This window comes from Terrapene carolina, unplaced genomic scaffold, assembly GCF_002925995.2.
Source record: "Terrapene carolina triunguis isolate 2854851 unplaced genomic scaffold, T_m_triunguis-2.0 Scaffold84, whole genome shotgun sequence".
Lineage (NCBI taxonomy): Eukaryota > Metazoa > Chordata > Testudines > Emydidae > Terrapene > Terrapene triunguis.
In genome coordinates this window covers 1,955,137-1,980,625 of record NW_020664435.1, presented here as the reverse complement: position 1 = coordinate 1,980,625, position 25,489 = coordinate 1,955,137, and the positions used below count along the sequence as shown (strand labels likewise).

Genomic DNA, 25,489 nt, shown 5'->3' with positions numbered 1-25,489 from the left:
ATTGTACGGGCAGGAAAAAAAAAAGACAGCAAATTCCTTGATAGCAGGGCTGATTCTATTGCTCAGCTCTGCAGCACATATATAATTACTTCTCTGGCTTGAGTGTATTTGGTATATATGGAGTGGGGGAAGGAATCGGTTGTGTAACATCCTCTGAAGGTCTAAGGTATAAACCTTGCTCATATTATGGAGGCCCCTCTTTATGGGAAATACAGAAGTTACTGTTTCATGAAAACAGCTCAGAATCTACCTTCTCTAATCTCAGCTTCACTCTTCTCTGGAATAGTTGTCTCCTCTATCAAAGAAGGCGAGTAGGCATTCATTCTGAACCTACACCTTTTAGCCTAGTTTAAAATCCCTTTTCTGTTTCCTGAATCAAGGAAGCTTCCCAACTGAAAACAACAGAAAAGAACAAGATTATGGCATGTAAAATGTTGATAGAAATCAAGAGGAGTACAAGTGAACTGAAGGACCAAATACCCAAAGACATAAAGGAGAAAATCGATGAGAGTGGTATGCTGGTCTACCAGGGATTAAAGACAGCAATCAAGGGGGATAGGGGAAATGATGCAAAAAATCCATTTAGCTTCTCTGCAATGTTAATCACAAATGATACTGGGGAGATATCTATCCCCAGACCTATTCTTTTCATGTAACAAAAAGAAGTCACTGCCAGGCTCAGATGTCAAAGGAGGAAATGTAAAGAAGCTGATAAATTAAAGAAAAAACAAGTACCAGGATCATCTGGTATTCATCCAAGGATTCTGAAGGAATTTAAGAACGAAGTGTCTGAGTTGCTAACAAACATATGCAATCTTTGATTAAAATCAGCTAATACACGAGACGCATGGAGGATAGAGAATATTGCGCCTATCTCTAAGTAAAGTGTGAGGGATAACTGGTGGGTATTACAGCCCTATTTCAGTACTAGGAAGTGTGTTTGAAACCATTATTTAAATAGAGTTATAAAACAACTAGATGAGTGGATCTCAATTTTTCTATACCATAACTCCATGCTGTAACTAAAAAGTTTCAGAATCCTTTTCCATCCAGCCATAATGGAAGGGAGGGTGGCTGCAACCCCCTAGGTACATAATTTCAGATTCAGAAGCTCTCACCCAGGTTAATATATTATAGGGACATATCAGCACAGTTTATGTGAAGAAAAACTGTGCCCCTTTAATCTGCTCAACTCTTTATGCAGGTCAACGAGATAGACACAGGAAAACCAGCTGATGTAATTTATTTGGACCTTCCTTATCATTCTCTTGTGAGGAGGTTTCGAAACTATGGGCTTGTCTTCCCTGAAAGTTATCTTCAGTTAGTACACTTGAGCTACTGCATTTGAACTAGCCTAGCTCTAGTGAGAACTACCAGTGGCAAAACAACACAGATTTGATTAGCAGCACAGAGTGACTGGATTAGTTGCTGAGGGGCTGCTTGTAACAAACTGTTATATCCCCACTGCATTATTAGCTTGAGCAGCAGCACCACAGGAGTGTCAATCAACCCTCCTGAAGGACCAGCTGATTTGAACTTAAAGCACCACCTTGAACGAAGGTTTTTTTGTGCATGGAGAGGAGTTGAACTAGAGTTAATACTCAAGTTATAACTCAAGCTAACTGTGCTGCGAAGACCCACCTTAAGTAATCAACGGTGAAAGGTGAAGTTCAGAAACTGGCAAAGAGAAAACAAAATCTAAATGTTGAATTTTCAACACAGAAAAAGGTTATGGTGGATGCCCCATGTAACCATACTATGTACAATGTATTTATTAAGTGATCTGGAAAAGTGAATCAGTAAACTGTGAGGTGGCAAAATTTGCATCTGACAAAATTATTTAGGAAGGTTTAGGACCACAGAAGATGGAAGAACTCCAAAGGTACCTAACAGAGGGTTAAATAGAAAGCATGATGGCAGACTAAATCCAATGTTGATAAATGCAAGGTAATACATAAATAGTTCAAACTGGTCCCTCCAATATACATATTGGATTCTGAATCAACTGTAACCACGCAAATAAAAGACATGTTCACTATTACGAATATATCAATGAAAATCTCTAATCAATTTACACTGGTGATCCAAAAACAAACAGAACATTGGGAAGTATAAAGAATGGGATAAAAAATACTGAAAATATGCCGTTTTATAAAAAAATGGCACATTCTCACCTGGATACTGTATTCAACTCTGGTCATCCCATCTCAAAAAAGGGTTTGGCAATGGCCAATTAATACTATTAAAATGATGAAAAAACTTGGAGACTAGAAAGATTACAACTGCTTAATTCAGAGAAGAAAAGAATAAGAGGGGATATGGCTACAGTATATAAAATGATGAATGGTGTGGAGGGTAAATTGGGTGCTCGTTTACTCACTCATAATATAAAAACAAGGGTCATTCAATGAAACTCAATTTTTAAAAAATAAAATGGTTAATTCACTTGTGGAACTCATTGCTTCATCACGGCCAAGAGCATATTGGATTCAAAAGAGGATTACACATTTGTGTAGACCATGAGATAATCCAGTTTCACTAAATAGCATAAAACACAAACTGTATAAAGGATATAAACCCCTGAGTTTCAGGCCATAAAGCATCCACTAACTAATTTAATAGGCGTTAGGAAGAAACTTCCCTTATAAATTCCCCCCCCCCACCGCACTTCTCTTTGAAGCTTTTGGTACTGGTCATCGTCAGAAACAGAACACCTGAGTAATTGAACCAGTGGTCTAAGTTGTATGCCAATTCCTAAAAGATTTCTTTTCCTCGTTTTTGTACTCAATCACTTCTTTTGCACTGATTCACCAGTTTTCCCATCAGTATACTCTGATGCAACCATGAAGTGCTTGGTCTGGTTATCAGCCTTCAACAAATATCTCCACAAATACTTCCCTGGCTACCATGTGGGACGTGTGCAAAACAAGAAGTCTGATACAATGTTGCCACTAAGGAGATCATATAGAGAATAGATTTTAAATATTTTGGGGGGTTTTTTTAGGACATCTTGAAATACAGAATCACTAGAAGTCATGATGCTTCATGCAAACTAGGTGGAAACTGCTGATACTTGTGAACCTGCTAACGATGCTTCATAGTTGGGACACAAGGCCAGTTCTACTCAGTCTGTCAGTTCTTTGAGGAGGATTATATTATCTTTACATAGAGATGCCATTGCTACCTACCTTTTGGAGGATGACAATGTAGATAGCTTTGGAGCCTTAGGAGCATATACAATTTCTGGGTTTGCTTATCTGGTCTTTTGGGTTTACTGAGGCGTTCTATTAATACATCATTACATTTTACAGAGAGTGGGCTAGTACATATAATTTTGTATGATTTTGCTGCTGTCTACTCTCTTGAAAATCCGCCGACTCAAGTTCTACAGGATCTCTAGGGAAACATCTTTTAAAAGATCTGTTAAAAGCACCTGGAAGGAAGTGTTCTCCTGGGTTCCCACTTCGGATTTCTCAGCTTCAAAGGTAACTCACACTGAACTCAATTGAATACAAAACATTTTACACAAAATAGAAAGTGTTAAAATTGAGGATTCCCTCCCCCCAATTAAACCCCTTTTACCTTTTCATCTCCTTGTTCAGGAACATGCCAAAACCAACATTCCACTCTCTCACAGCCACGCAATGTACTGAAATAAAATCTGCAATATTTACGGGGCAACTCAATCATCCCAAGGTTCTGCTGGATCAGATGGGAAACCTAAACATCAGATAAATGGAGGGTTACTTGCCTATAACTGGAGGTTCTTCGAGATGTATGGGGTCCCTGTCTGCACCATGCACCTGAGTCCAGATATTTTTCATAAGCACTGTCCATTGGTCAGCACATTTGCAGTTGTTCTCCTCATGCTATGACCTGAGGTACTAGGGCAGTGCAGACCAGCACCGCCCCAGTTCCTTCTCCTGCCACAAATCTAACTATGATCTGCAGCAGAAGAGACAGAGGACGGGTAGTGGAATACAGATAGGAACCACACATCTTAAAGAGCCACCTGTTACAGATAAGTAACCTCCATTTCTTCTTCAAGTGCTGGTTCCAATCTGTATTCCACATGTGGGAGATTAGCAAGCAGTAGTCAAACAGGAGGTAGGTGCAAGAATGCAGAAGTGATGGCTGTCTAATATTGCTGTCCCTATAGCTGTGTCTGTAGCAGAAGACTGGAACAAAGTGTGATGTTAAGGAGCTCCAGGAAGCTGCCCTACATATCTCTAGTAGAGGTACGTCTTGCAGAGATGCAGCAATGGTCGCTTGGGCTCTGGTGGAATAGACCCTCATCCTCCCCAGGGGAGGGATGTGAGCCAGTGGGCAACACAGGGCAATGAGATCCATTTAGAAAATCTCTGCGCAGATATAGCTAGACCTCTTCATCTCTCTACTATGGTAACAAAAAGTCTAGGTGTCTTTCTAATTGCTTTTATTGTTTATAGATAAAAGACCAGTGCTCTTGGGATGTCTAGAGAATGAATCATTCTTTCCTCATCAGAGGCATGCAGTTTCACAAAAAATATCGATAAGTGGATGGTATGACTCGTGATATTCTGAAATTACTTTAGAGATGAATTTTGGGTGTGGACGAAGAGAGACCTTTTCTTTGTGGAAGATAGTATATAGTGGGTTTGCTATGAGTGCTCCCACCTTGCTGACCCTTCTGGCTGATGTGATGGCAACTAGGAAGGCAACTTTCATCAAGAGATGGGATATAGAACATGAAGCTAAAGGTTCAAATAACGAGGCTGAGGTCCCAGAGGTGTTGGCTTCATCAATGATGGGAAGGATCCAATAAGTCCCTTCAGGAATCTAGTCATCGTGGGATGAGTGAAGATGCTCACCACCCCTCCCATCACCTCTGGCCCCCGCTGCCTCCCCTAGTGCCCCACTGCCCCTGGCTCCCGCTGCTCCATATCCACCTCCCCATCCAGGGCTCAATATGTCCCCTGGATTGCCAGGGATGAGTAAGTCTGCTATGAAAAGTGATATTTGTGTGTTGGTTAATATCACTTTTCACAGCAGACTTAGTAGCTAGCAAGTCTAAAAAAAAAAGCAACCAAAAAAAGCAAAAAACAATAAAAAAAAGGACAAGAACGTGCAAAGCATCTTATTTGTGTTTCTATTCTGTTTAGGTTCAGTAAAGAATAGAGACAACTGTATGTTATTTTTATTATTGATTCTTAAAAAAAAAAAAAAAAAAAACCACACCACACCCTAGATAAATAAACTACAATGATTTGGGACATGCATATGTGCATATTTATTTGTTTTTCCTAAAGTTGATTAAGTATTTTAGGAAAAATTGTCAGAGCTAGTGGCCGTACTCTGAGGCCACCAAAAAAATTTATTACGAGAACCCCTGTGCCAAATGAACCCAGAGAGAAGTAATAGAGAGATCCAATGTGTTAACAGTAAATAGATAGTCTAAAATAGCAGGGATCCCAGTAGAATCTGGACATAACTGGTATTGCTGTGCCCAAAAGGAGAAATGCTTCAACTTTGCTAAATAGAATCTTTCCTTCTTTGGTTGAAGACGGATTGAAATGCCCTGGAACTTAAACACTCTACATCTGATCCCCATACAAATACCAGGCCTTGAATTGCAGTGGTTCTAGGTTGGGGTGCCTGAAGGTGCCACTGTGTTGCATTAGCAGGTCTGGAAATGGTTGGATTTTGATGGGCAGACAGACTGAAAGTCTCAGTGGGTCTGTGAACTAGAACGGTCTCAGCCAACTGGGCAAAATAAGGATGACTTGAACCCTTTAATGACATTTTTTGCAGGACATGTGGTATTAATGGGATGGGAGGGAAGGTATACCTGAGGTGGTCCTTCCATGATAGTGGAAGGGTATCTCCCTTTGAGCCCGTACCTAGAGCTGCTCTAGAGCAGTACAGAGAAAGTTTTTTTTGCTGCTTGTGAGGTGAAAATGTCCCAAGATGGTATTCTCCTCTAGGTGAAGATCTTATTCAGGACCGAATCATGAATTTCGCATTCATGGTCCTCAGAAAATCATCCGCTGAGACTGTCTGCTGGGGAGTTCTGCAAACCTGGCAAATATGCTGCCGAGAGGGTTATGTGAAGTCTGATACACCAATTCCAGAGAATGACTGTCTCTACACACAGAGGAAGGGATCTTGTTTCCCCTTGTCTATTTATATAAAAGACAGTCATATTGTCTATCTGGATGTGCTGGGACCAGATGAGTGGATGAAAGCACTGCAGGCTCAATAGACAGCTCTTAGTTTCAGTAAATTGATAGGCATCCTGGACTCCCAAGGGATCTAGCTGTCTTGTACAGTATGATTGTCCATATGAGCTCTCCAACCTAAGAGGGAAGCATCAGTAATGATGATAACCTAAGATGTAGGTGTGAGGAAAGGAATTCCCAACTTGAACTTTCTCTGGCTTTGTTCACCAGATGTGAGAGGCCAGAACCTGGATGAAATTGTTACTTTGGCACTGATGTTGACTTTTTCTGGTGAGTAGACAGACTAAAGCCAGGTCTGCAGGCAACAGAGATAGATGGAGCCTGGCAAATGGTATCATGTGAGTGCATGAGGCAGAGGAGGAAAAGGCAAGTTCTAATTGAAGTCTGAGGGTGACCTGTTTTATGACATCACCGCTGGCATGGAATCTCTTGATAGGCAGTTGCTGTAGTCAAGTCCCAGGTTGCTCCTATGAAGGCTATGGACTTGGTGGGGGGTTCAAAGTGGACTTTTCATGGTTGACACAAAGTCCGGGGGAAGGTAGAAAAGCAGGAGTCAGGTTGCCAACTGGACATCCTTGTATGATCTGCCTGTAAGTAGTCAGTCATCAAGCTATGGGAAGTCGATAAAACCCATTTCTTCTCACCCACGCTGCCACCAGTGAAAAGACTTTTATAAAGACCCTGGATGTCATAGTTAGCCGGAATGGAAGGACTCATCTGTTACTGGTCTTGACCAAGGAGGAACATGAGGAACCTTCTGTGAGATGGGTGAATGTTTATGTGATAGTATGCCTCTTATGTCAAGAACCACGAACACCTGCTTTCTCCCAAAGAGGGAATTATTGATGCCATTGTGACCATGTGGAATTTTAATTTTCAGATGAATACATTTAGCCAGCATAGGTCAAGAATCGATCTCCATCTTCCGTTCTTTTTGGGGACTAAGAAGTATGGGGAGTAGAATCCTTTCCTTTGATGTTGAGGTGCAACTCTTTCCATGGCTCCCTGCTGGAGAAGGGAGTCCACTTCTTGACACAGATTTTCTTCGTGAGAGTAGTCCCAAAAAAGCAACTGGGAAAGAGGCTTGTGGGTTGGGGTGGCCAGAAACTCAGATAGCTGTAATGGAATAATTTCCAGTTTCCATTTGTCTATTGTCAAAGCCCTTCAGTTTTGAGAAAATTGGGTAAATTGTTCTTTACAAAACTGAGGGGCAGTGTGATGTGGCATTAATAAAGGGTCTGGAGAGTCCCATCAAAAAATTATTTGGATGTGGGTTAGAGTGAGGTGTAGCAGTGGATGTCGCAGAAGCTGTGTATTTGGGCCTTTGTACCCCCTGTCATTTGTGTGATGGTTCCAGGGAGCATTGATGGTAAAATGGTTTTAGAGGTGGTCTTGCTCTGTGCCTGTACTTGAGATGCTTCCTCTTAGGGGCAGGGGCATAGATACCCAGAGAACAAAGCACTGTATTTGAATCCTTGAGAAAGTGGAGAGATTAATCCATCTTTTCATTTAACAAGTTAACTGCCTCAAAGGGCAGATCCTGAATGGTACTTTTCACCTCTCTAGGGAAACCTGAGGATTGTAACCAGGAATCTCTCCTCATGACAATGGTTGTATCCATCCCTCTGGACACAGTGTCTGCAGCATCTACTGTGGCATGGAGAGAGGTTTTGGCCACTAATTTGCCTTCATTAATTAAGGACTGAAACTGAGCTCTATCTTCCTGAGGGAGCTTGTCCTTTAAATCCAACAACTTTGCATTATTAGTGAAATCATATTTAGCTAGAAGGAATCTGATAATTAGAAATTCTAAATTGGAGAGAGGCAGAGGAGAAGACCTTTCTCCCTGGGAGTCATTGGGTACCTCCATCCAAGGGTGTAGTTTTGAGTTGTTGTACTGCGGATCTTTTAGTAACTGCTTGTACCACCAGATAATTCAGCAGTTGGTGAGAAACTAGAAACTATGCCCCCTTAGATGGAACGAAGTAGCACTTCTCAGCCCTCTTTGGGGGAGGGAGTGCAAGAAGTAGGAGCATGCCACATTGTTCTAGCTGGATCCATAGTGGCCTCAATCTGGAGGTCTACTCGACTGGGACCCAAAAGTTGCAAGATGTCAAGCAATCGATGTTGGAGCTCCTGAACCTCTTCAAGCTGTATCTGGAACTCAGCTGCCACCCTTTATAGGAGCACCTGACTGTAGTCATCAGGTGAAGATGGGGTATTCTCATCTATGGAAGATGAAGAAATTGCTCCCAGAACTGTTGGATCTAGTTCAAATTCATCTTCTGCATACACCACTGGGGCCAATTGGTGTTAGCCAGGAGATGGTAAGTAAGGCAAATGTATTGATCCTAGGTGCCTACAGTAGAGATCCTGAGGACCCCAGTAATGTCAGTACAAGGAATCAACCAGCTGAGAACTACCATCTGGCACTGGGTACCAAATGTCTCTTGGAAAGTCATATATGGTCACAGAACAGAACCCAGATCTCTTAGGGCTTCTGTCCAGCCCTCTTTCTGTATGATAGAGTAGGGGCTCTTCTGAAATCTCCGACTCATCGGATGAAAAAGCTGGATCCCAAATTTCCGCTGGAACCAACGGTACCAATGATTGAGTACTCAGGCTCACGGGTGGAAGAGGACAGTGGCTCTGTGTCTCCGGGATAGCTTCTTCCTCCAGTATAACTGTCTCCGAATAAAGACAGACCTGAGAGGAGGGAGGAGTGAGAACAGAGGAGAACAAAAATGTCCTCTGGGGAGATGTAGGTCTCAGAGTGTTCTGGGGCACAGGATGAGTCAGTTAGTGGAGCCATTAGATCCGGTGCTTCCCTGGTCACAGTAGAAGTCAGATTCCTCCATGGTGGTTATGATATTGGCACAGAATCTGATCTGGATGTCCAAGGGAGTAGTGGCGGATTTTTGTCTTTCAATTTGCACGTTGAAACTGGTATAGAAACCAATGAATCTATGCTCCTTTGCATCACTTTCCCCTCTGAAGAGGTTTACTCAGGCCTCAATCTTTAGGACCCGTGCACGAGAACTCTCCCAACTTTGAAGGAATAAGGGAGGAATCTCTTTTCTCTGGGGCAGATTTGGAAGAAGGCAGATTGTCTCTTCTTAATCTCATGAGAAGCCTTCTCCTTATGCTTGGAAGTTTTAACCTGATCTTGTGCTCAAAGGGGCACTGCCTGTTGATTGAGGTTGCTATACTGGGGCAGAGGGGTGTCTCCATCAAATGCTTTTTTAAGTCTTCGCTCTTGACCATCACAAGTTCTGAGAGAGAAGGAATGGCAAATGCTGCATTTATGTGAGGCTCACATTTCAGCTATGCAGTAAGGGCAACGTTCATCACTCACTGAAAAGGAAACACAATTCCTGAACCCTAGTTATAATCCTAGCCTCCCAGGAAGAATTTCCCTAGGATGGGGGAAAAAGAACTACACTAGTACTTAAGACCAAAGAGTAAATGAACAAAATAATGAAACCATTTACAGATTGAACAGTCAAAGGAAGCTGTGGACAGAAGCAGATTCTGACTCAGGCCATGTGGTGGTACGAAGGAAATGGAGAGGATGCTGGTCCGCACTGTCCCTTATACTCTCAGTTCAGAGTACAAGGAGAACTGCGCATATGTGAACCAATGGACTCTGCTTACTAAAAATCTCCCGACTCAGGTGCATGGCACACATGCGTACCCACATGTGTAAAACACATAGGGACCATCACTCAAAGTAGTATAATAATTTCTCCTTTCCATCGTTCATTAGAAAAGAAGTGTATTTACATTTTAGAAGAAGTTAGACACTAACTATATTTTAAAGTGTAACAGACAAACTGATGAAAATATAAAAAAACCCTAACACTGTGCTAGGCACTGTACACACACTCACCATAAGAGTCTCCACCCCAAAAAGCTTATAATCTAAATAAGTAAAACGGACTACGAGTGGGAGAAGTTATGGGCCCAGAGACTTGTCCAACGTCACACAGCAGATTAGTGACTAAACTGCGATGATATCCCAGGTCCCCTTATTCTCAGTCCTATGACCAATCTAACAGACGTTGCAACTTCTGCTAAACCTTAAAAAATATAAGCTACTATCCCTCCCAATTGGCAAAAAACATTGTTTTTCTAGTGCAGCAAAAGCCAACACGGCTGCATTTTGAACATCTGTTTGCTCATCACTGATCATGCCCTTTATTCACTAAATTTATTCACTATTTATTCTCTAAATTATACCATTTTTAAGGTGGTTGAAGTTTTGGCTGATATCTAAGTATTTTTATGAAGAACTGTCTAAATATCCATAAAGAACAAAATTAACCCAATATTACAAGAGTTTGTTAAGTGTTTAGCAACTTACCACCACATTTTTGTCCATTTTCCATGGTTCATAACAGTCAGAATTTGGCAACGGCAAAAGAGAGCTTTTTCCTGAGTATCTGAAATCTAAGATTCAGGACAAGAATATTTAATGGACTGCGTAATAAAATGGGTCATATACTAGTCATGAATCTTAGTTTTCTTTAAATTTATCAAAACCTTATAACAGCTCATTACTATTTTCCTTTAATGACATTTCAGGTTATTTCCTATATATGTAAGACAGGCCTACTTTTTGCACTATAACAGGAAAACTGATCAGATATACTATAAATATTTTTACCATGAAAATTTAGAATGACTTGAATAAAATCATATTTATCTATACACACATCATGTACACACCATCCACCGTATAAGACATAAGACTTTTTCCTTTGGATAATAGTTAATACATGTGTTGGTTATATATTTGAAAAAACTTTTAAACTAAGACTTTCAAACAGTGAATAGTGCTTTTGAGTGCCTCAACTTTTGGGTGCTCAACTTGACTCCTTGAAAGAACCTGATTTTCAAAGGGTGGGTGCTCAGAACTTTCTGAAAATCAGACCCATTTATGGGGTCTCAAGTTGTGCACCCAAGAACTGAGGCACCCAAAAATCACTAGTCACTTTTAAAAATCTTTATATTTCTTATTCCAAATAACTAACTGGGAATATAATGAGCAAAATAATCTTATTGCTCCAGTCACAATTTTTTCCCCCCTCCCCAGCCTCTCCCTGGGTTCCTCCAGTTATTTCAGAAAGTATCATTTAGAGCTTTTTAGATTTACTATTTATTTTTTCAACCCTAAGTATGGGCAATCATTCAAGAGCAAATGTTTTCTGAGGAGGGAGTTCTGTTCACCCACATTAAATCCAACATATCTGATAACTATCTGACTCAAATCAGAAATGACAGCGAATGCATATTAACAGTTTGAAAAACCCGATTTTAAATAAAAATAAAATAAAAAAAACCTTAGACCACACAATATGCAAAAATCATGCTAAGAGGCTGAAATGGAGCCCCCTAACAAACTGTCTTATCTAGACAAATCAAATATGCAGATACACCTCTACCCCAATATAACGCGACCCGATATAACACAAATTCGGATATAACACGGTAAAGCAGTGCTCCGGGGTGGTGGGGCTGCACACTCCGGCGGATCAAAGCAAGTTCGATATAACGCAGTTTCAACTATAATGCGGTAAGACTTTTTGGCTCCCGAGGACAGCGTTATATCGGGGTAGAGGTGTATTATGGAAGAATTCTCTCTAAATGCTAGCTAAGGGGACAATACGATCAAGTTTCTGAAGAAGCATGAACCCTAACAGCTGAAGTTAAAGTGCTCTAATTAAAATGTAGATTAAATAGAGTATGAAGCTAAAGCGCAAGCTACTGAATTACAGAATAAAATACCATTGATCCAGGGTTTCAGTACTGTCTCTTCCTGGTAGGCATTTATTTGCAGGGATGGCAGTTGCAATCCTAACTGAAGTTCACTGCTCACAAATTCTATATATTTAGAATCATTGCTAAAAGTAAAAGAAAAACACATGTTTAACAAAATAAGACAATTGCTTCTCTAACGCTTCATGTCACGTATTAACTATAAAACACTAGATAATTTCTTCAACAATTAAAGCAAAACTTAAATATTCACTGTAAATTTAAGTAGCTGAAGAGCAATCCCCCAATATTGCTTTAGTGAAAGATGATCTCAACTTGTCCATAGTTATATTAAAGCAGGGAGAAGGCGATAGCAACTATGTAACCAAGAGTCAAATGCAGTAACTTGGTGGAGGGAGCACCTGTGAACCACTGGTTTAAAATTCTGCCATTAAACTAAAAAGAAGGTTGGGATGATTGTGCTGTATGCTTGAGTTAACCCCTTTTCTACATACTGCTAAATCTTCCCTGCCAGAAATGAAATCCGTGGGGCTTACAAAGTTGCTTCTGAAAAGCAAATCTTATTTTCTTCTAATGGACCAATTACACTAAAAGGCAGAATTTTTTAAATAATATTTCAAAGGGAAAATACTCCTGAGCCCCAATTAAGTGTTCTACCTCACAACTGATTTCAAATATATATGCTCAACACTGTTAAACAATATATTTTTTAGACGTATGAATATTTTCAGCAAGTGCAGCAAAATATGTTTGTTGTTTCCTTCCTTGGTTATAGTTAAAGGAATAAGAAAATTTAACCCTACTTACCTGAAAATTTCCTCTCTGAGTAATAAGGCGCACAGATCCATCACAATGGGTATGTCAGCCTATTTGAAGTTAGGGGGCAGAACCAGACCTGTCAGTCACTGGCAGTATGGGAATGCTCCATCCCCGCAAAGTTCTATCTAGTTGAGATAACATCCACAGCCAAGACAATTCGAACAGATTGTGCTTAACATACTTTGAGGAAGAAGCATGATTTCTCCTACTAAAGAGCATGGCAAATTACACCTAACAATGACAAATCCAAATTCTTGGATGTCAATTTCCAACTCTATTCTGGGTAATCCATTGGTCTCCCATGTGGTCCGCATCTCTAATTATTACTTACCTTATTACTCTAAGAAGGGAAATCTTCAGGTAAGTACGGATAAATTTTCCTCTTCTTCATGCTAAGGTTCACAGACCCATTACAATGGTATTTTCATAATAGTGTACCTCTAGGGTGGGAAGCAGGATCATCTTTTAAATGCGGACATCCAAAACAAGGTAGATTATATATAAATAAACTACATCTTCCCTGAGGAACCACAGCATGGAGACTTCTTCCAAAAGAGAGTAAATGGCAATGGCTAAGATTGGATGACCAATATGAAGAACTTGGTGAACTTATGAATTGATGTCTATGTGGCGGTAGCGAGGAGGCATGGCCTTCCTCAGTGGTTGACAGGGAGGGACCAAAAAACACCCCCTTGGTGGGCAGAACCAGGAAAACCACGCCCACCCCACCAGAAGTTATGGGGTGGGACAGGAAGTGGAAATACAAAAGGCGGGCCCTGCAGCTCAGTTGGGCTGCAGCTGCCGTGCTGAGGACTGGCCAGATCTCCCCAGGTTGCCAGCCTACAGAGACCCTAAGGAGCTGTTGGGGCTGCTGCCTGAGGACTGAAATTAATGGGTAGGTATATGAACTCTAGATCATTGAAGCATACTTGTTTATGAGATCAGAATTCCAACAGGCTCTAGTAAGAACTGGATTTGTTTCTGTAGCCCCACTTGTTTTCTATTACAGCCATCTTCATCTTCTGAAAGGAGACCATGTACTGGATAGTATTCATCCTCAGCCCAGATCTATGACTGACTTCCCTGGCACCACATGTGAATGTTTGTTCTAAATCCAAGATGCTCCAGAAATTGTATCACTTTGTGTTTGCTCCAGCTTTCTCTGTACAGAACACTGATCAGAAAAACTGTCCCGGAAGACGTAACTGAATTTCCTTCTTCCCTAAAGCCAGTATTATTGCTACCATGATCCCAAAGAGACCCAGAGAGAGTACAGGTAAGATCAAATGGTGAAGATCAAAACTGGGAAAACAAAAAGGCAGCAATCTACCTGCAAAACATAATTATCTGGGGATAGTAAAATGGAAATACTTTGAAAACAAGCCTGCTTTAGGAACTTATTTATGTGTCTCAGACAGGGACCTGCTCTGGTTGCCTTTCATTCTCTGAGGCTAGAAACAGGATGGGGAGCGGGTTATAATTATCCAATCTGAAACAGATGAGGATAATTTCATTCATGTTATCACCTCTCTGTGGACTGCTGAAACAGGGAATGGAACAAAGCTGTTCCTGAAATTCTTGCACAGCTCCAAAAGTTCCATCCTTTGGACAATGCCCAGTGACCTTACTGATCAAAGTTACAGCCAGCCCTTTCCTCCCAACATGAAAGAACCTCACACAAATCGGGAGTCTGGATGGAAGACATGTAGATAGTTCTGAGGCAGCTACTGGCTCTGCACTTGTTCTAACTACCATATGCAAAAAGGTATTTTTTCCTGTTGTACTTCCGGGACTGCTTCAACCCATCACATGACCTGTATTCCTCTATGTAGTACCTGGCAGAATTCTAAGATGACTCTTCTGAGGACTCTGAATAGCCTCAGCTACAAGTTTCCACTGTATCAGTAAGATAGATGGGAACTGATTTGTTTGATCATCTGACCCCAAGGATCAAAGCTCCACAAAACTGCATGAAACAGATGTGAATTAATACCCCTTATCCCCAACCAGGGAGTAGCCAGCATTAGGCCATGCGATTTTATTTTTTACGTTGAGAGGGGTTGTACTTGCAATATTGTCGACCCATGTTAACACTGCTTGTGAAAGCATGCAGGGGCACATTGTATGTCAGATGATAGCCCGTATTTGCCTATTTTTGTTGTTCTGATGCCCCTGAGAATTTGCATACCTGAAGAAGGGGTTGTAAAGTGCCAGTACAGTGTGACCATTCTTTCCGGTGAAATTCTTCCCCATTAGAAAGGAGACCCTGATCACCAGGAAAAATGATCACATTTATCTTTGGTAGTGGTACCATGTTGCCTTTTGACTGTGCACACTGAGAAACCTTCTGGCCTCACAAAATGGAGGCTCAGAAGAGGATGAGGTAAAAAGAATGGAAAATTTCTTACCAATAATTTCCTTTCTGCTAGTAACATCTCCCACAATTCTTGACATCTGGGCTACTCTCCTCTCTTCAGCTCATGAAGGCAGATCAGCGTTTTGGAGATGCATGGTCTGTCCATGCCCTCATAGCTCCCGTTTGCTTCCAAACAGGGATGCTGGAATCGGAGGTGGAGAGGTGGGCAGGGGAGCTATGCCATTCCCCCCACACACTATTAAAAGTGGGAGAGCCATGCCCGTCCACTTTTTAATATGGGCATAGTACCCTCAGGGAGGCATGACAGGGAAACTAATAAGGTGATCTGCTCCCCCACTGCAAAGTACAGCCCCTGCTAGCCGCACCAGCCTCTTCCCAGATGGGGGGCTGAGGTGGGCCTTAGTCCCACCCCTGCTCCTCCTCTTCCCCCCAAAGCCCCGCCCCTGGCCAAGACAGAAGCCAGAGCCAGGCAGTAGTAAGAACCATCCAGGGAGCCAGGCGCTGCTCTTGGGCACTCCAGCCCCCCCAACCAGGGCAGGTAGAGGGTCTGAGGCTCCCCACAGCAGGCCAGGCTCCCTAGTAGCTCTTACCACTGCCTGGCTCTGGCTTTCGCCTGGCTGGGGGATCAGGGAGTCACAGTTCTGATGCCAGTGCCCCCCCACCATTTCTACACAGGTTCCGGCGCTCCTGCTTCCAGATGTGTTATTCCCAAGCTGTAAAACCTACATAACATCATTATTAATATTTCAGAGATAACAAAATAACTATGTATATTAGACCAAGGAAGATGGCCATATGGTAATGATTCCACTTAATATCTGGCCCTTGACTCATGAGCCCTCACGGGTGGGTAGAATCATTGGAGACGCTGCTAACAGAAATGAAATTACAGGTAAGAAATTTTCCGTTCTGCAGCCCAGTGTTTCCCACAATCCTTGATGTCTGAGAAATAGCAAGCAGTAAACAAATGTAGAAAGGACTACAGGAAAGGTCAGAAAAAGGAAAAATTGTGTCCCCTCCCCATCTATAATATTTGCTCAAAGGGCAAAATCATTTCTAGGCACTGCCTGCGGCACCTTTCTGCCAAAGGATGACTCTGCAAAGGACAGGAAGTCTACCTTGTAGCGCTTGATAAAGATGGTAGCATTTGACCAGGTTGCCACCTTACGCATTTCTGCTGTGGATGCAGTGGCTCTTTCCATATGTTTGAGGTAAATTTTCAGAGCCCTTCTGACATCTAAGGTGTGGCACCTTTCCTCAGTAGGATGTTGTGGCCTTGGACAGAATGAAGGTTCCTTGGGAAACGTGAAAAAAAGAGTTCTCCTTTGGAATAAACAATTCCCAAGTCCTGAGCACCATCTTGTGCTCATGAAACACACTGTAAAGTTCCTGAATAAAGAGTGCTGCCAATTCTGACACTTGTCTGGCTGATAAGATGGCTATCAGAAAGTAAGTTTTGATGTACAAATAAAATGCTCACACTGACATCAATGGTTCAAAGGGATAGTTTCTCTGGACTCATTACAATTTGGGGGGGGGGGAAAGAGGTCTAATTGCTGGCTTGGCTAACCAGACTGCACTAGGGAATTTGTGTACCTGGGGATTCTCTACCAGAGAACCCACAGATCCTGCAAACATTGTGCTACTAAGGACAGACACCTGATGCACAATGATGCTGGATTAGAGACCTTTGTCAAACCCTTCTTTAAGAAAGTCCAAGAAAGCCATAATTCCTGGATTTCTAGGATTTACTTCATATTCCTGGCACCAGTCGCAAAATCTAGTCCAAAAATATACTCTTCTAGAAGACAACGCAATGACACAATCGCTTCCCTTTCAACAGCCAGGCTGTTAGATGTGGCTAGTTTGGATTTGGATGAAGCAGAGGCACCTTGTGAGGATGTCCTGTCTCTTTGGGAGCTGTAGAGGCGGTGACAATTTCAGCTCTATCAACTCCGAAGACCCTGGTCTCCTTGGCCAATGTAGAGTTACCAATATTACTGTTGACTGTTCTAGTTTTATTTTCTGAACCATGTTCCCAAACAATGGGAAGGGTGGAAATGCACAGAGGATCCTGTGACCATTTATGGGATAGGGCATCTATCCCCATGGATCTGGGGTCTTCTTCCCTGGTGAAATACTTTGGTCTCTTTGCATTAATATGGTTCGTGAATTAGTCAGTTGAGGGCAGGCTGAATGACTGGATGATTAACTTCCTGATTCAGGTACCACTTTGGGTTGTTCACCTTGCTCCTGTTGAGCCAGTCCGCCTTCTGGTTCAGGACTCCCTTTATATGAGCTGCCCTGAGGGAGAGGAGAGAATGCTCTCCTCACTCCATGATTTCCATTGCTTCTGTATGTAGCGCTGGGCGTCTTGTCCCCCCTTCGCTGGTCATGCTGTCTGACAATCAGACTGTTCCTCTTTAGGCTGGACTGGAACTTTCATAGTGGCAGTTTGACTACTCTTAGTTTATGAGGTTTATGCTGTAAGGTCCTTTCCTCCAGTTTCCAGATGTCTTGAACTGTTTGGGACTCCAGGTGTGCTCTCTAGCCCCCCAGGAAGGCCTCGGTTGTGAGTATCAGGGGTTCAGGAAGTCACATGGGCATGCCCTTGTGGATATCGCCCTGGGTTGATCACCATTTAAAGATTTGATCACATGCATTGGAACCCTCACTTGATATTTTGTGTGTTCCAAGGAGTAGTCCCATATCTTTAAAATGAAGCCTCAAAGGTGCCTGATGTGCGATTGCGCCCCTGGAGTGATCCCCATGCACAATACCAGGAGGACTAGCAATTGAAGGCTCAGTTCAATAGTTGTCCTCTTGCAGTGCCAAAACAATGCAAGGAGGTCCTGAATCTTCTAGAACATCTCTAGAGATGGATATACCCTGTCAAGATGCTTATATCCACTCCCAAGGGTGTTATTTGAATGGACAGAATCAGTGAGCTTTTCCTGATTTTGATGATAAAGTCATGCAGCTGCAGGAAATTCAAGGCCAGGAATGTAGTTCTGTGTGCCGTTGCTGGGGATGGAGCTCTGATTAAGATGTCAAGGAAGATGTTTAGGTGGATCCCCTGTGACCTGAGTCTGGCTAGGATTACCACTAAAATCTTTATAAAGACTTGGGGGTGGTGTGGCAAAGACAAGCCCGAATGGGAGCATCTAATAAATGATATTGCTTCCTGCTATCGGCAAACCTTAAGAACTTGCTGTTGGGGCAGACCGCAAGTTACCTTGGCCTGTTGTTACAGAATGGTTCGGGGTGCGGGGGGGGGGGGGGGGGGGGGGGAGCTAGTAGTGAACTGGCTTTGACTGGCCGGGCTGGCTTGCAGCCACTCGACTGGATAAACAAGAAAAAGAGATAAGGAGGGCCTGAGAGGTTTAAGTGTGGGAACAGAAAACAGTAGTGTTTCCTGCCAGAGCCTGCTTGTGGATGTACATGCCCGCCCCCCCCCCCCCCGCCTTAGACAGAGATGATGGTAAAAAACGGCTATGTGAATGCTTTAGATGAACAATCTCACCTGTGGACTCTGGCCTTGTGGGTGCCCAGGAACTCCTCACGCTGGAGCAGTGCCTGCTACAAGCCCCTCAAGGACAAGGCTGGAGAGTCCGGGACTGTCTGTAGCAGAAGGGGCGTAAGCATTGATTCTTGCTTGCTGGAAAGCAGATATTTAGTAACGCGTGAAGGCTGGGAAGCTTATTATACTTTGGCAATAAAACTGGTTATACTTATGCACCTGGTGTGGCTTCATTGAGTGTATCCGAGCCCCCGCCCCATTTGGCTTGACACTTGCGATGGCACAGTGATTGGGATATGGAGGTATGCATCCACCAGATCCACTGAAGTCAGAAAATCCTCCCGGGACAGGGATGACAGTGTAGAGGTTAGAGTCTCCAACCAGAACTTCATTTTTCTCATCGACTTCTTGAGCCTTTTGAGATCTAGAATGGCTCTGATTCCCCCTGTATGCTTCTGAACAATTAAGAAGATGGAATAGAACCCTGAGAGGCTTTCCTCTGAGGGAACTCTCTCTTACTTCTATATCCAGGAGATAAGAAATTGCATTCTGGATTAGACCATGCTTTACAAGGTCATTAGAGAAGGGAGACTGGATGAAAAATAGATGGGGAGCCTGTAACTTGAGGGAGTATCCCTGATTCACTAGCTCTGTGGTCCATGGTCAAAGCAACCCATTCCTCCAGGAAATGGGAAATCCTGCCCCCAAGCTTCAGCTCTAGGCAGAGACCTATGCATTTCTTGACATAAAGAGGTTTTGAAAGCAGCAGGATTCCCTTGGGGCTTTCCTCTGGAGAACTTGCTGTTTCTTCACTGGTATTTCTGCAAAGATGATGGCCAAAAGGAATGCCCTTGTCAGAAGGCTGGTCTCTAGTCTCTCTTAGTGGCATCGTGTGGGATTGGAAGGGACCATTTCGATGTTGTGGAATTGTCCGCTACTACCTTGTCTTTGAAAAGCAGGGCTCCAGTGAATTTAGCAAAGCACAGCACCTGCTTCAAATGTCCAGGGACGAAGCCATCAGTGGTACCTGGTCACTGAGCTGGAGGACAGGGCTTTGGCTGAGAATCTCATCGCATCAGCAACAATACTGTTGCCAGGGAAACTTTATTTAAAACAGAGCCAAAGTCAGGTTGATCTCTTTACTTGAAGGCTATGAGATCTTCGAGCCAGGAGAGAGATGGCTTTGCAAAGCAATTAGCTGTTAGGGACCCCTGTGGAAGGCTCAAAATCTTGAGTGGCCTCCATTTTTTTTCCTTCTGTGAGATCCTTAGGATAGAACTCCCTTCTGAGGGGATAACCATAACTTTAGCCAGGGACAGTGTCAATCTTTGGTATCTCAGTAATTGACACTTTTGGTTCCTGGATCCTATAGAACCTAAGATCACTTTTGTTAATGTGCTTGCCCTCATCTGGCTTATCCCATTCATCCCTGATTACTTCCTCAAAAGAGGAATGTAGGGGAATCATGGCCCCAGGGGATAATTTCGGGGGAAGAAATTTGCTCAGAGGCTTACTCTTGATATTTTGTTCAGGTTGAGTCTGAATAGTGGATACAACCTTGTTGCACATAGCCTTCAATTTCTCAGGGGAAAAAAACCTTTGCTAAGTCTTCCTCTGGTCCTGATTGGAATTAGAGCCCATCCTCCAGACAATTCACCATCCTCTGTTATAGAATGGGAGGAGAAAGAGGAGTCAGGACTCATACCTCCTAGATCTTTTGTTTTCCTTTCTATTTTTTGCTATCTTTGATTTTTAGCTTGCTTAGAGCATACAAGCTATTGCGGCTTTGGTGATGACTTTTGCAGGTAGCCTTGCTGAGGGCCCGAAGTCCTCTCATGAGCTCTCTTCCTGAGTTCTTGCTGATTGGATCCCACTCCCCCAGGAAGTGTCTGTGTGGGGGGAACTCTTCCAGAGCCCTCCTAGCCAAACTGAAAAGGGAGCTGTGTGCTTATGAGCCCTGCTTTTCCCACCCAGGGTGCTCAAAACCCATTTTAGGACTTTGGGGAGGGATTTGTGACTCCACAATTCTGCCCTCTGTTCTCCAGGGGACACTTGAGAATTACCTGAGTTGGTTGACCGGGGACTTCCTTGTCGCCTCTCCCTGCTCTACCCATAGACTCCTGGTCCATTTTCCCCCACATCAGAGTTGCGGCAGAGAATCCCACATGCCTGTCCAACTCCATATCCCGAGACCTAACAGAGTTAAAGAAGAAAGGCTGGGTGCAGGTTAGGCATAAATTATTGTCTGCCATGCCTTGGAGGGGAGTCACACAGATGAAGCACTGTCTGGATTTCATTCAGTGCTTTTTAGGCCACTCTGCCATACCTGGAAGGTGCAGAGTAGCCAGTAGGGAGGCACTACAGCTGAGGCTCTGGGGGGTTTCAACACCCAGCTCAAAAACTAGCCCAGGAGGGAGAAGGGCATGGGAGGGAGATCACTGTTCACCACTGCTCCGCATTTTGACAAAAAAAAAAGTCCTCCTTAGACAAATGTGAAAGTGGGAGCTGTAAAAGCCATCATCTCTGCACTGCCACAAAGGCAGAGAAACTGGAAGCAAGCGGGAGTTGAGGGGGCATGGCCAAACCATTTGGCTCCAAAACTCTGATCCTCCTCCGAACGGCGCAGAGAGAGAGCGAGCGAGCAGCCCAGATGTCAAGAAGTGTGGGAGACGCTGGCATGCAGAAACAGTGGGCAAGAGACCCCTTACTGCCTGCTGGTTGTTCCGCATCTGAGCCGCTGTCCCTCATACTCCACAGCCAGCTGCTGGATGGAGATGGTAGAGGTAAGACATGGCAACCTGTTACAGAAGCTGGGAACAATAACCTGGACATTAGGGTATAATGACCCACAGCAATAGTTGGGAACGACAGCCCAATAGTTATGGCATCATGACCCACACTAGCAGTTCAGGATGACAACCTGATACCTTCCCAGTGTTTTAAACATAGTGGGATAGGAATTTCCTGCCATTACAACTTCCCAGGGTGCATAAGGATGGATATATAACTATAGCTTCTCTAAGGCAGCTGCCAAGCTCCTACGCAGTTTTACAATACCCAGTAACGCTTGCCTGAAAGAGTTTATCCTTTGGTTTTTGTTTTGGGGGTTTTTTTGGTGGGGAGGAGGTGATTGTTTCAAATATATTTTACTATTTGATTCTCTAACTCAGATTTGGAATGCTGGGCCTTCCTCCCTTAAGGACAAGGCATTTCCTTTGTGGGGTTATGTATACCTCTGCCTAAAGGAATCAGCACATATTTACATCCCGGTCTTTTCTGCACTGATCTGCCATGCTAAACTCTTTGAGGGTGAGCAGGGAAATTAGGAGCTAAAGCTTATCTGCCCTGCTGCATGCTGTGAAGATGAGAAACTCCTTTTGGGAGTTTGTCCGCATAATAGTGCTTCAGAGGGAGGAGTGAAATTGAGCTATTACTCTGAAAATATTACACGTGGCTAGTGATCTCCCAGTCCTCAAAAAGGCTGGGTTTATTTGCCTCCTGCATTTACCTAAGTCTGAACTCAACTATGAAAAGTCTATAAACTGTCACAATAACCTAGAACAATGTGTGTTGATGGGAAAAGGTGCAAAAGGGCCAAAAGACTAAATTAGTCCAAACAAAGAGGCCTACTGATATAATTCCAGGACTGGATTAAGATGAAGCCTGGTAAATAAGAGAAGTATGGGAAATCCATGAACCAAAATTGGTTTCTCAGAAATTGGGCCTAATTAGTGGACAAAATAATGAGAAGATGGGCTATTCCACCCACATTCCTTTGGGGATCCTCAAAGAGACTTTGAGGGAACAGATGTGAATACTGGTTGACTAAAAAAACAAGAGAGAAGGGGAAGGAGCAAGCTTCACCATCATGGCTGCTATCCCAACCAGCTCCTTGGACCTTGGGATTCAGTAGAATACCACTGTGCCTTTTACATCCTAATCCTGAAATGTCCTAACCAGACCGGGCCGAACCCAGATGACGCCACCTCCTCCACCAGATCCAGCTAACTCTTGAACACCATCTGGAGACTTTGCATCACCCCCCAATTCCCAATGTGTCCTCTTCCTTCCTCACCTTATTTCTTCTCTTTTCCTACCCCTCTCTTTTTCCTTCTGTCCAATAAGTCGGTCTTAGCCAGCCATGACTGCATACTTTGCAACACTGCTGTAAGCCGTGACCAGAGAGGCAACTAAAAGCAATACCCTTAATAGACCGATCCTGGTACAAGTGTGCCAGCTCTCAGAGTGGCTGATAAGACAGTGTGATGTGTCAGTGTTTCTCCAGCAGTAAGGTTGCAAGTGAGTCAATACCAGAGAGACAAGCTGCATTTTCTATCTTTGCTGTTCTTTTCTTTCCCCTTTCGTGTGTGTGTCTTGTTTTGTCTTTTAGGAAACAGGACCAGATTTCAACAATAGCACCAGCCCATCTCAACTAACTTCTTCTCTCTCTTTCCCAAAAAGGACAGTTATTACCATCTAAGACTGTTGAAATAAAGGGATTTTCCCTCTAAAAATTTCTCTACAGCTAAAAGAAAAGGGAATAGGGGATGTTGTTAAAATGAAAAAAATATTTTTTACATTTCAAGTTTGTTTTAACGGTTTTCCCTTGTTTTTTTGTATCTTTAATAAGATTAAAAAGATTTTTAATTACATGTTTGCCATAGTACTAAGTAGGCCGAGGTCGGTTGACTAAACCCCAAACCTTGTTTAAAACAATTTAGGGTCGGGCAGTTACAGGTCACGTCAACACCTTTTACTCTTTGGGCCCATTTATTTCATCTAAATTAACACAACATGTGCCCCTTATGGGTCTGTCAAGGAAGGCACTGGTCTGAAGCTCAAGTATGGGCTTCCTAGAAGCTATGCCCCTCTATGTTGCATGGGATCTACATGGTCCAGACAGGTCTGATTTGCCTGGTGTTCTCAACCTGGGATACGAGTCGGTATTCTCTTGGGTGGGGGGAAGATGCACCTGCTATAGAAGTGGCAGTAGAGGGAGAAGGATAGCCCCACAGGCCCCCTTACGGGCCTTACCACATTCTCCAATGTTGGTGGTATCCATGCTGTCTCTGGTGTCTTCCATCCACAACCTGTAGGGAAGTGGAGGGAGAGGTTGGAGCAGGAGGTGGCTGAACTCCACAGTCAGAGGTGTGATGGCTGGTATGGACTATAGGACTTCAGGTGCAGTCTTTCATTTGTCATGTTGCCCTCCTGAGTCCAGTCCCCTTGTGGAGATGGAGAGAGTGGGGGCTACTTGTCCCAGAGCCAGTTCTTTTCCAATCTTGCCTGTCTCCTTTCCTGCTGGGGGGCAGGGAACTAAAACAACTCTGCCCAGGCTGGGCTGCTTCTTGCTCAGAAGAGCCAGCTTCTCTGAACCTGATAGGCAGTTCCCTCCTTGCCCAGGGAAGGGGAGCTGAAGTCACACCACCCAGAGTGAGTTGTAAGGGAAACTACCTCTGCCCACAGAGCCAGACAATCTCCCCAATGAAGAGCACAGAGACTTTTTTTGGCCTAGCTCTGACCCTGAAGCTTGCAGGGATACCAACTACCACAAATGCCTCAAAGGGGAAGTGGAACAATCACCCCAAAAATCAAGTGCAACCCTCAGACATAGCTGGACATAGAGGAGTTATTGAAACAAACCATTAGTCTAAAAATTTGAAATAAAGCTTGGAATTTTCCTCAGGAAATGTCTACAGCAGAGGGGTATGGCTGAGCTGCCAGCTGCTGTGGTAGCAGGTAAAACTAGAGGGAACTTCAGGAGAAGGAGCATTCCTATGCTGCTAGTGACGGACAGGTCTGGTTCTGTCCCCAAGCTGTAAAGACGTAGAAGTATACATTATAACAGATCTGTGAACCTTAGCACAGATAAAGTGTATTTGTTAAATGGTTTAAAAAAAAAAGGTAAATTTATTCCCCAGACCCTATTCCAGTTTGCAAACACATGCACTGCTGGTATATTGGATTTTTGTGCATGCACCTTGTTAAGAGCAGTACATCATTATTTTAGTTCATTCTTGTTGAAAAAGTTTGTTTTTCTTAATTATTTCTGTACATTAGCCAACCTTTTCCAGGCTACCACTCTTCTAAACTTGTTCACAATTTTTGATTTGTCAAGATGGTAAATTAAACTGGTTCATAGTCAACCTTTTTTGCTCTGATGCTCTAAGTAGATTGTCATTAAATCAAATTTCTTTCAGTTCAGCAGTTTAAAGTAATTTAGCTGACTACCCCACAAGCTGAATTTTAAGATAGTGAGGTCTGGTTGTTCTCTACTCCGCAAAATGTGCATTTCAAGTAAAGGAGTACATCTTTATTCCAATGCTATATCAGGAGAAACACGCTAAAGCAATGGGATTTTATTACTTGCAGTATTTTATAAATAGAATAAAAATCAGATGCAAATACATTTGTGCCCAGTGTAGTCTACTTACCTGTGTAGTGGTGACAACTAGAAAGACCTAAGTGCCAGTGTCAACAGCGCTATGTCAATGGGAGAGCTTCTCCTGCTGAAATAGCTACCACAGCTCACAGGAGCTAGAGTAATTAAGTCGACGGGAGAGCTATTTCCCATTGACTTAGGCCTGGTCTACACTTACCCCCCAATTCGAACTAAGGTACGCAACTTCAGCTACGTGAATAACGTAGCTGAAGTCGAAGTACCTTAGTTCGAACTTACCTCGGTCCACACGCAGCAGGCAGGCTCCCCCGTCGACACCGCGGTACTCCTCTCGTATAGCTGGAGTACCGCAGTCGACGGCGATCACTTCCTGGTTC

General features: G+C 43.2%; 1 protein-coding gene across 1 annotated transcript in view; it reads right to left on the bottom strand.

The window, feature by feature from the left end:
* The window catches only part of TOPAZ1 (testis and ovary specific PAZ domain containing 1), a 97,767-nt gene that overhangs the window by 55,525 nt on the left and 16,753 nt on the right, over positions 1–25,489 (bottom strand). The window contains 3 exon segments of the mRNA XM_026649401.1: positions 3,583–3,720; positions 10,582–10,667; positions 11,907–12,121. Coding sequence (XP_026505186.1) covers positions 3,583–3,720; positions 10,582–10,667; positions 11,907–12,121 — 439 coding nt within the window.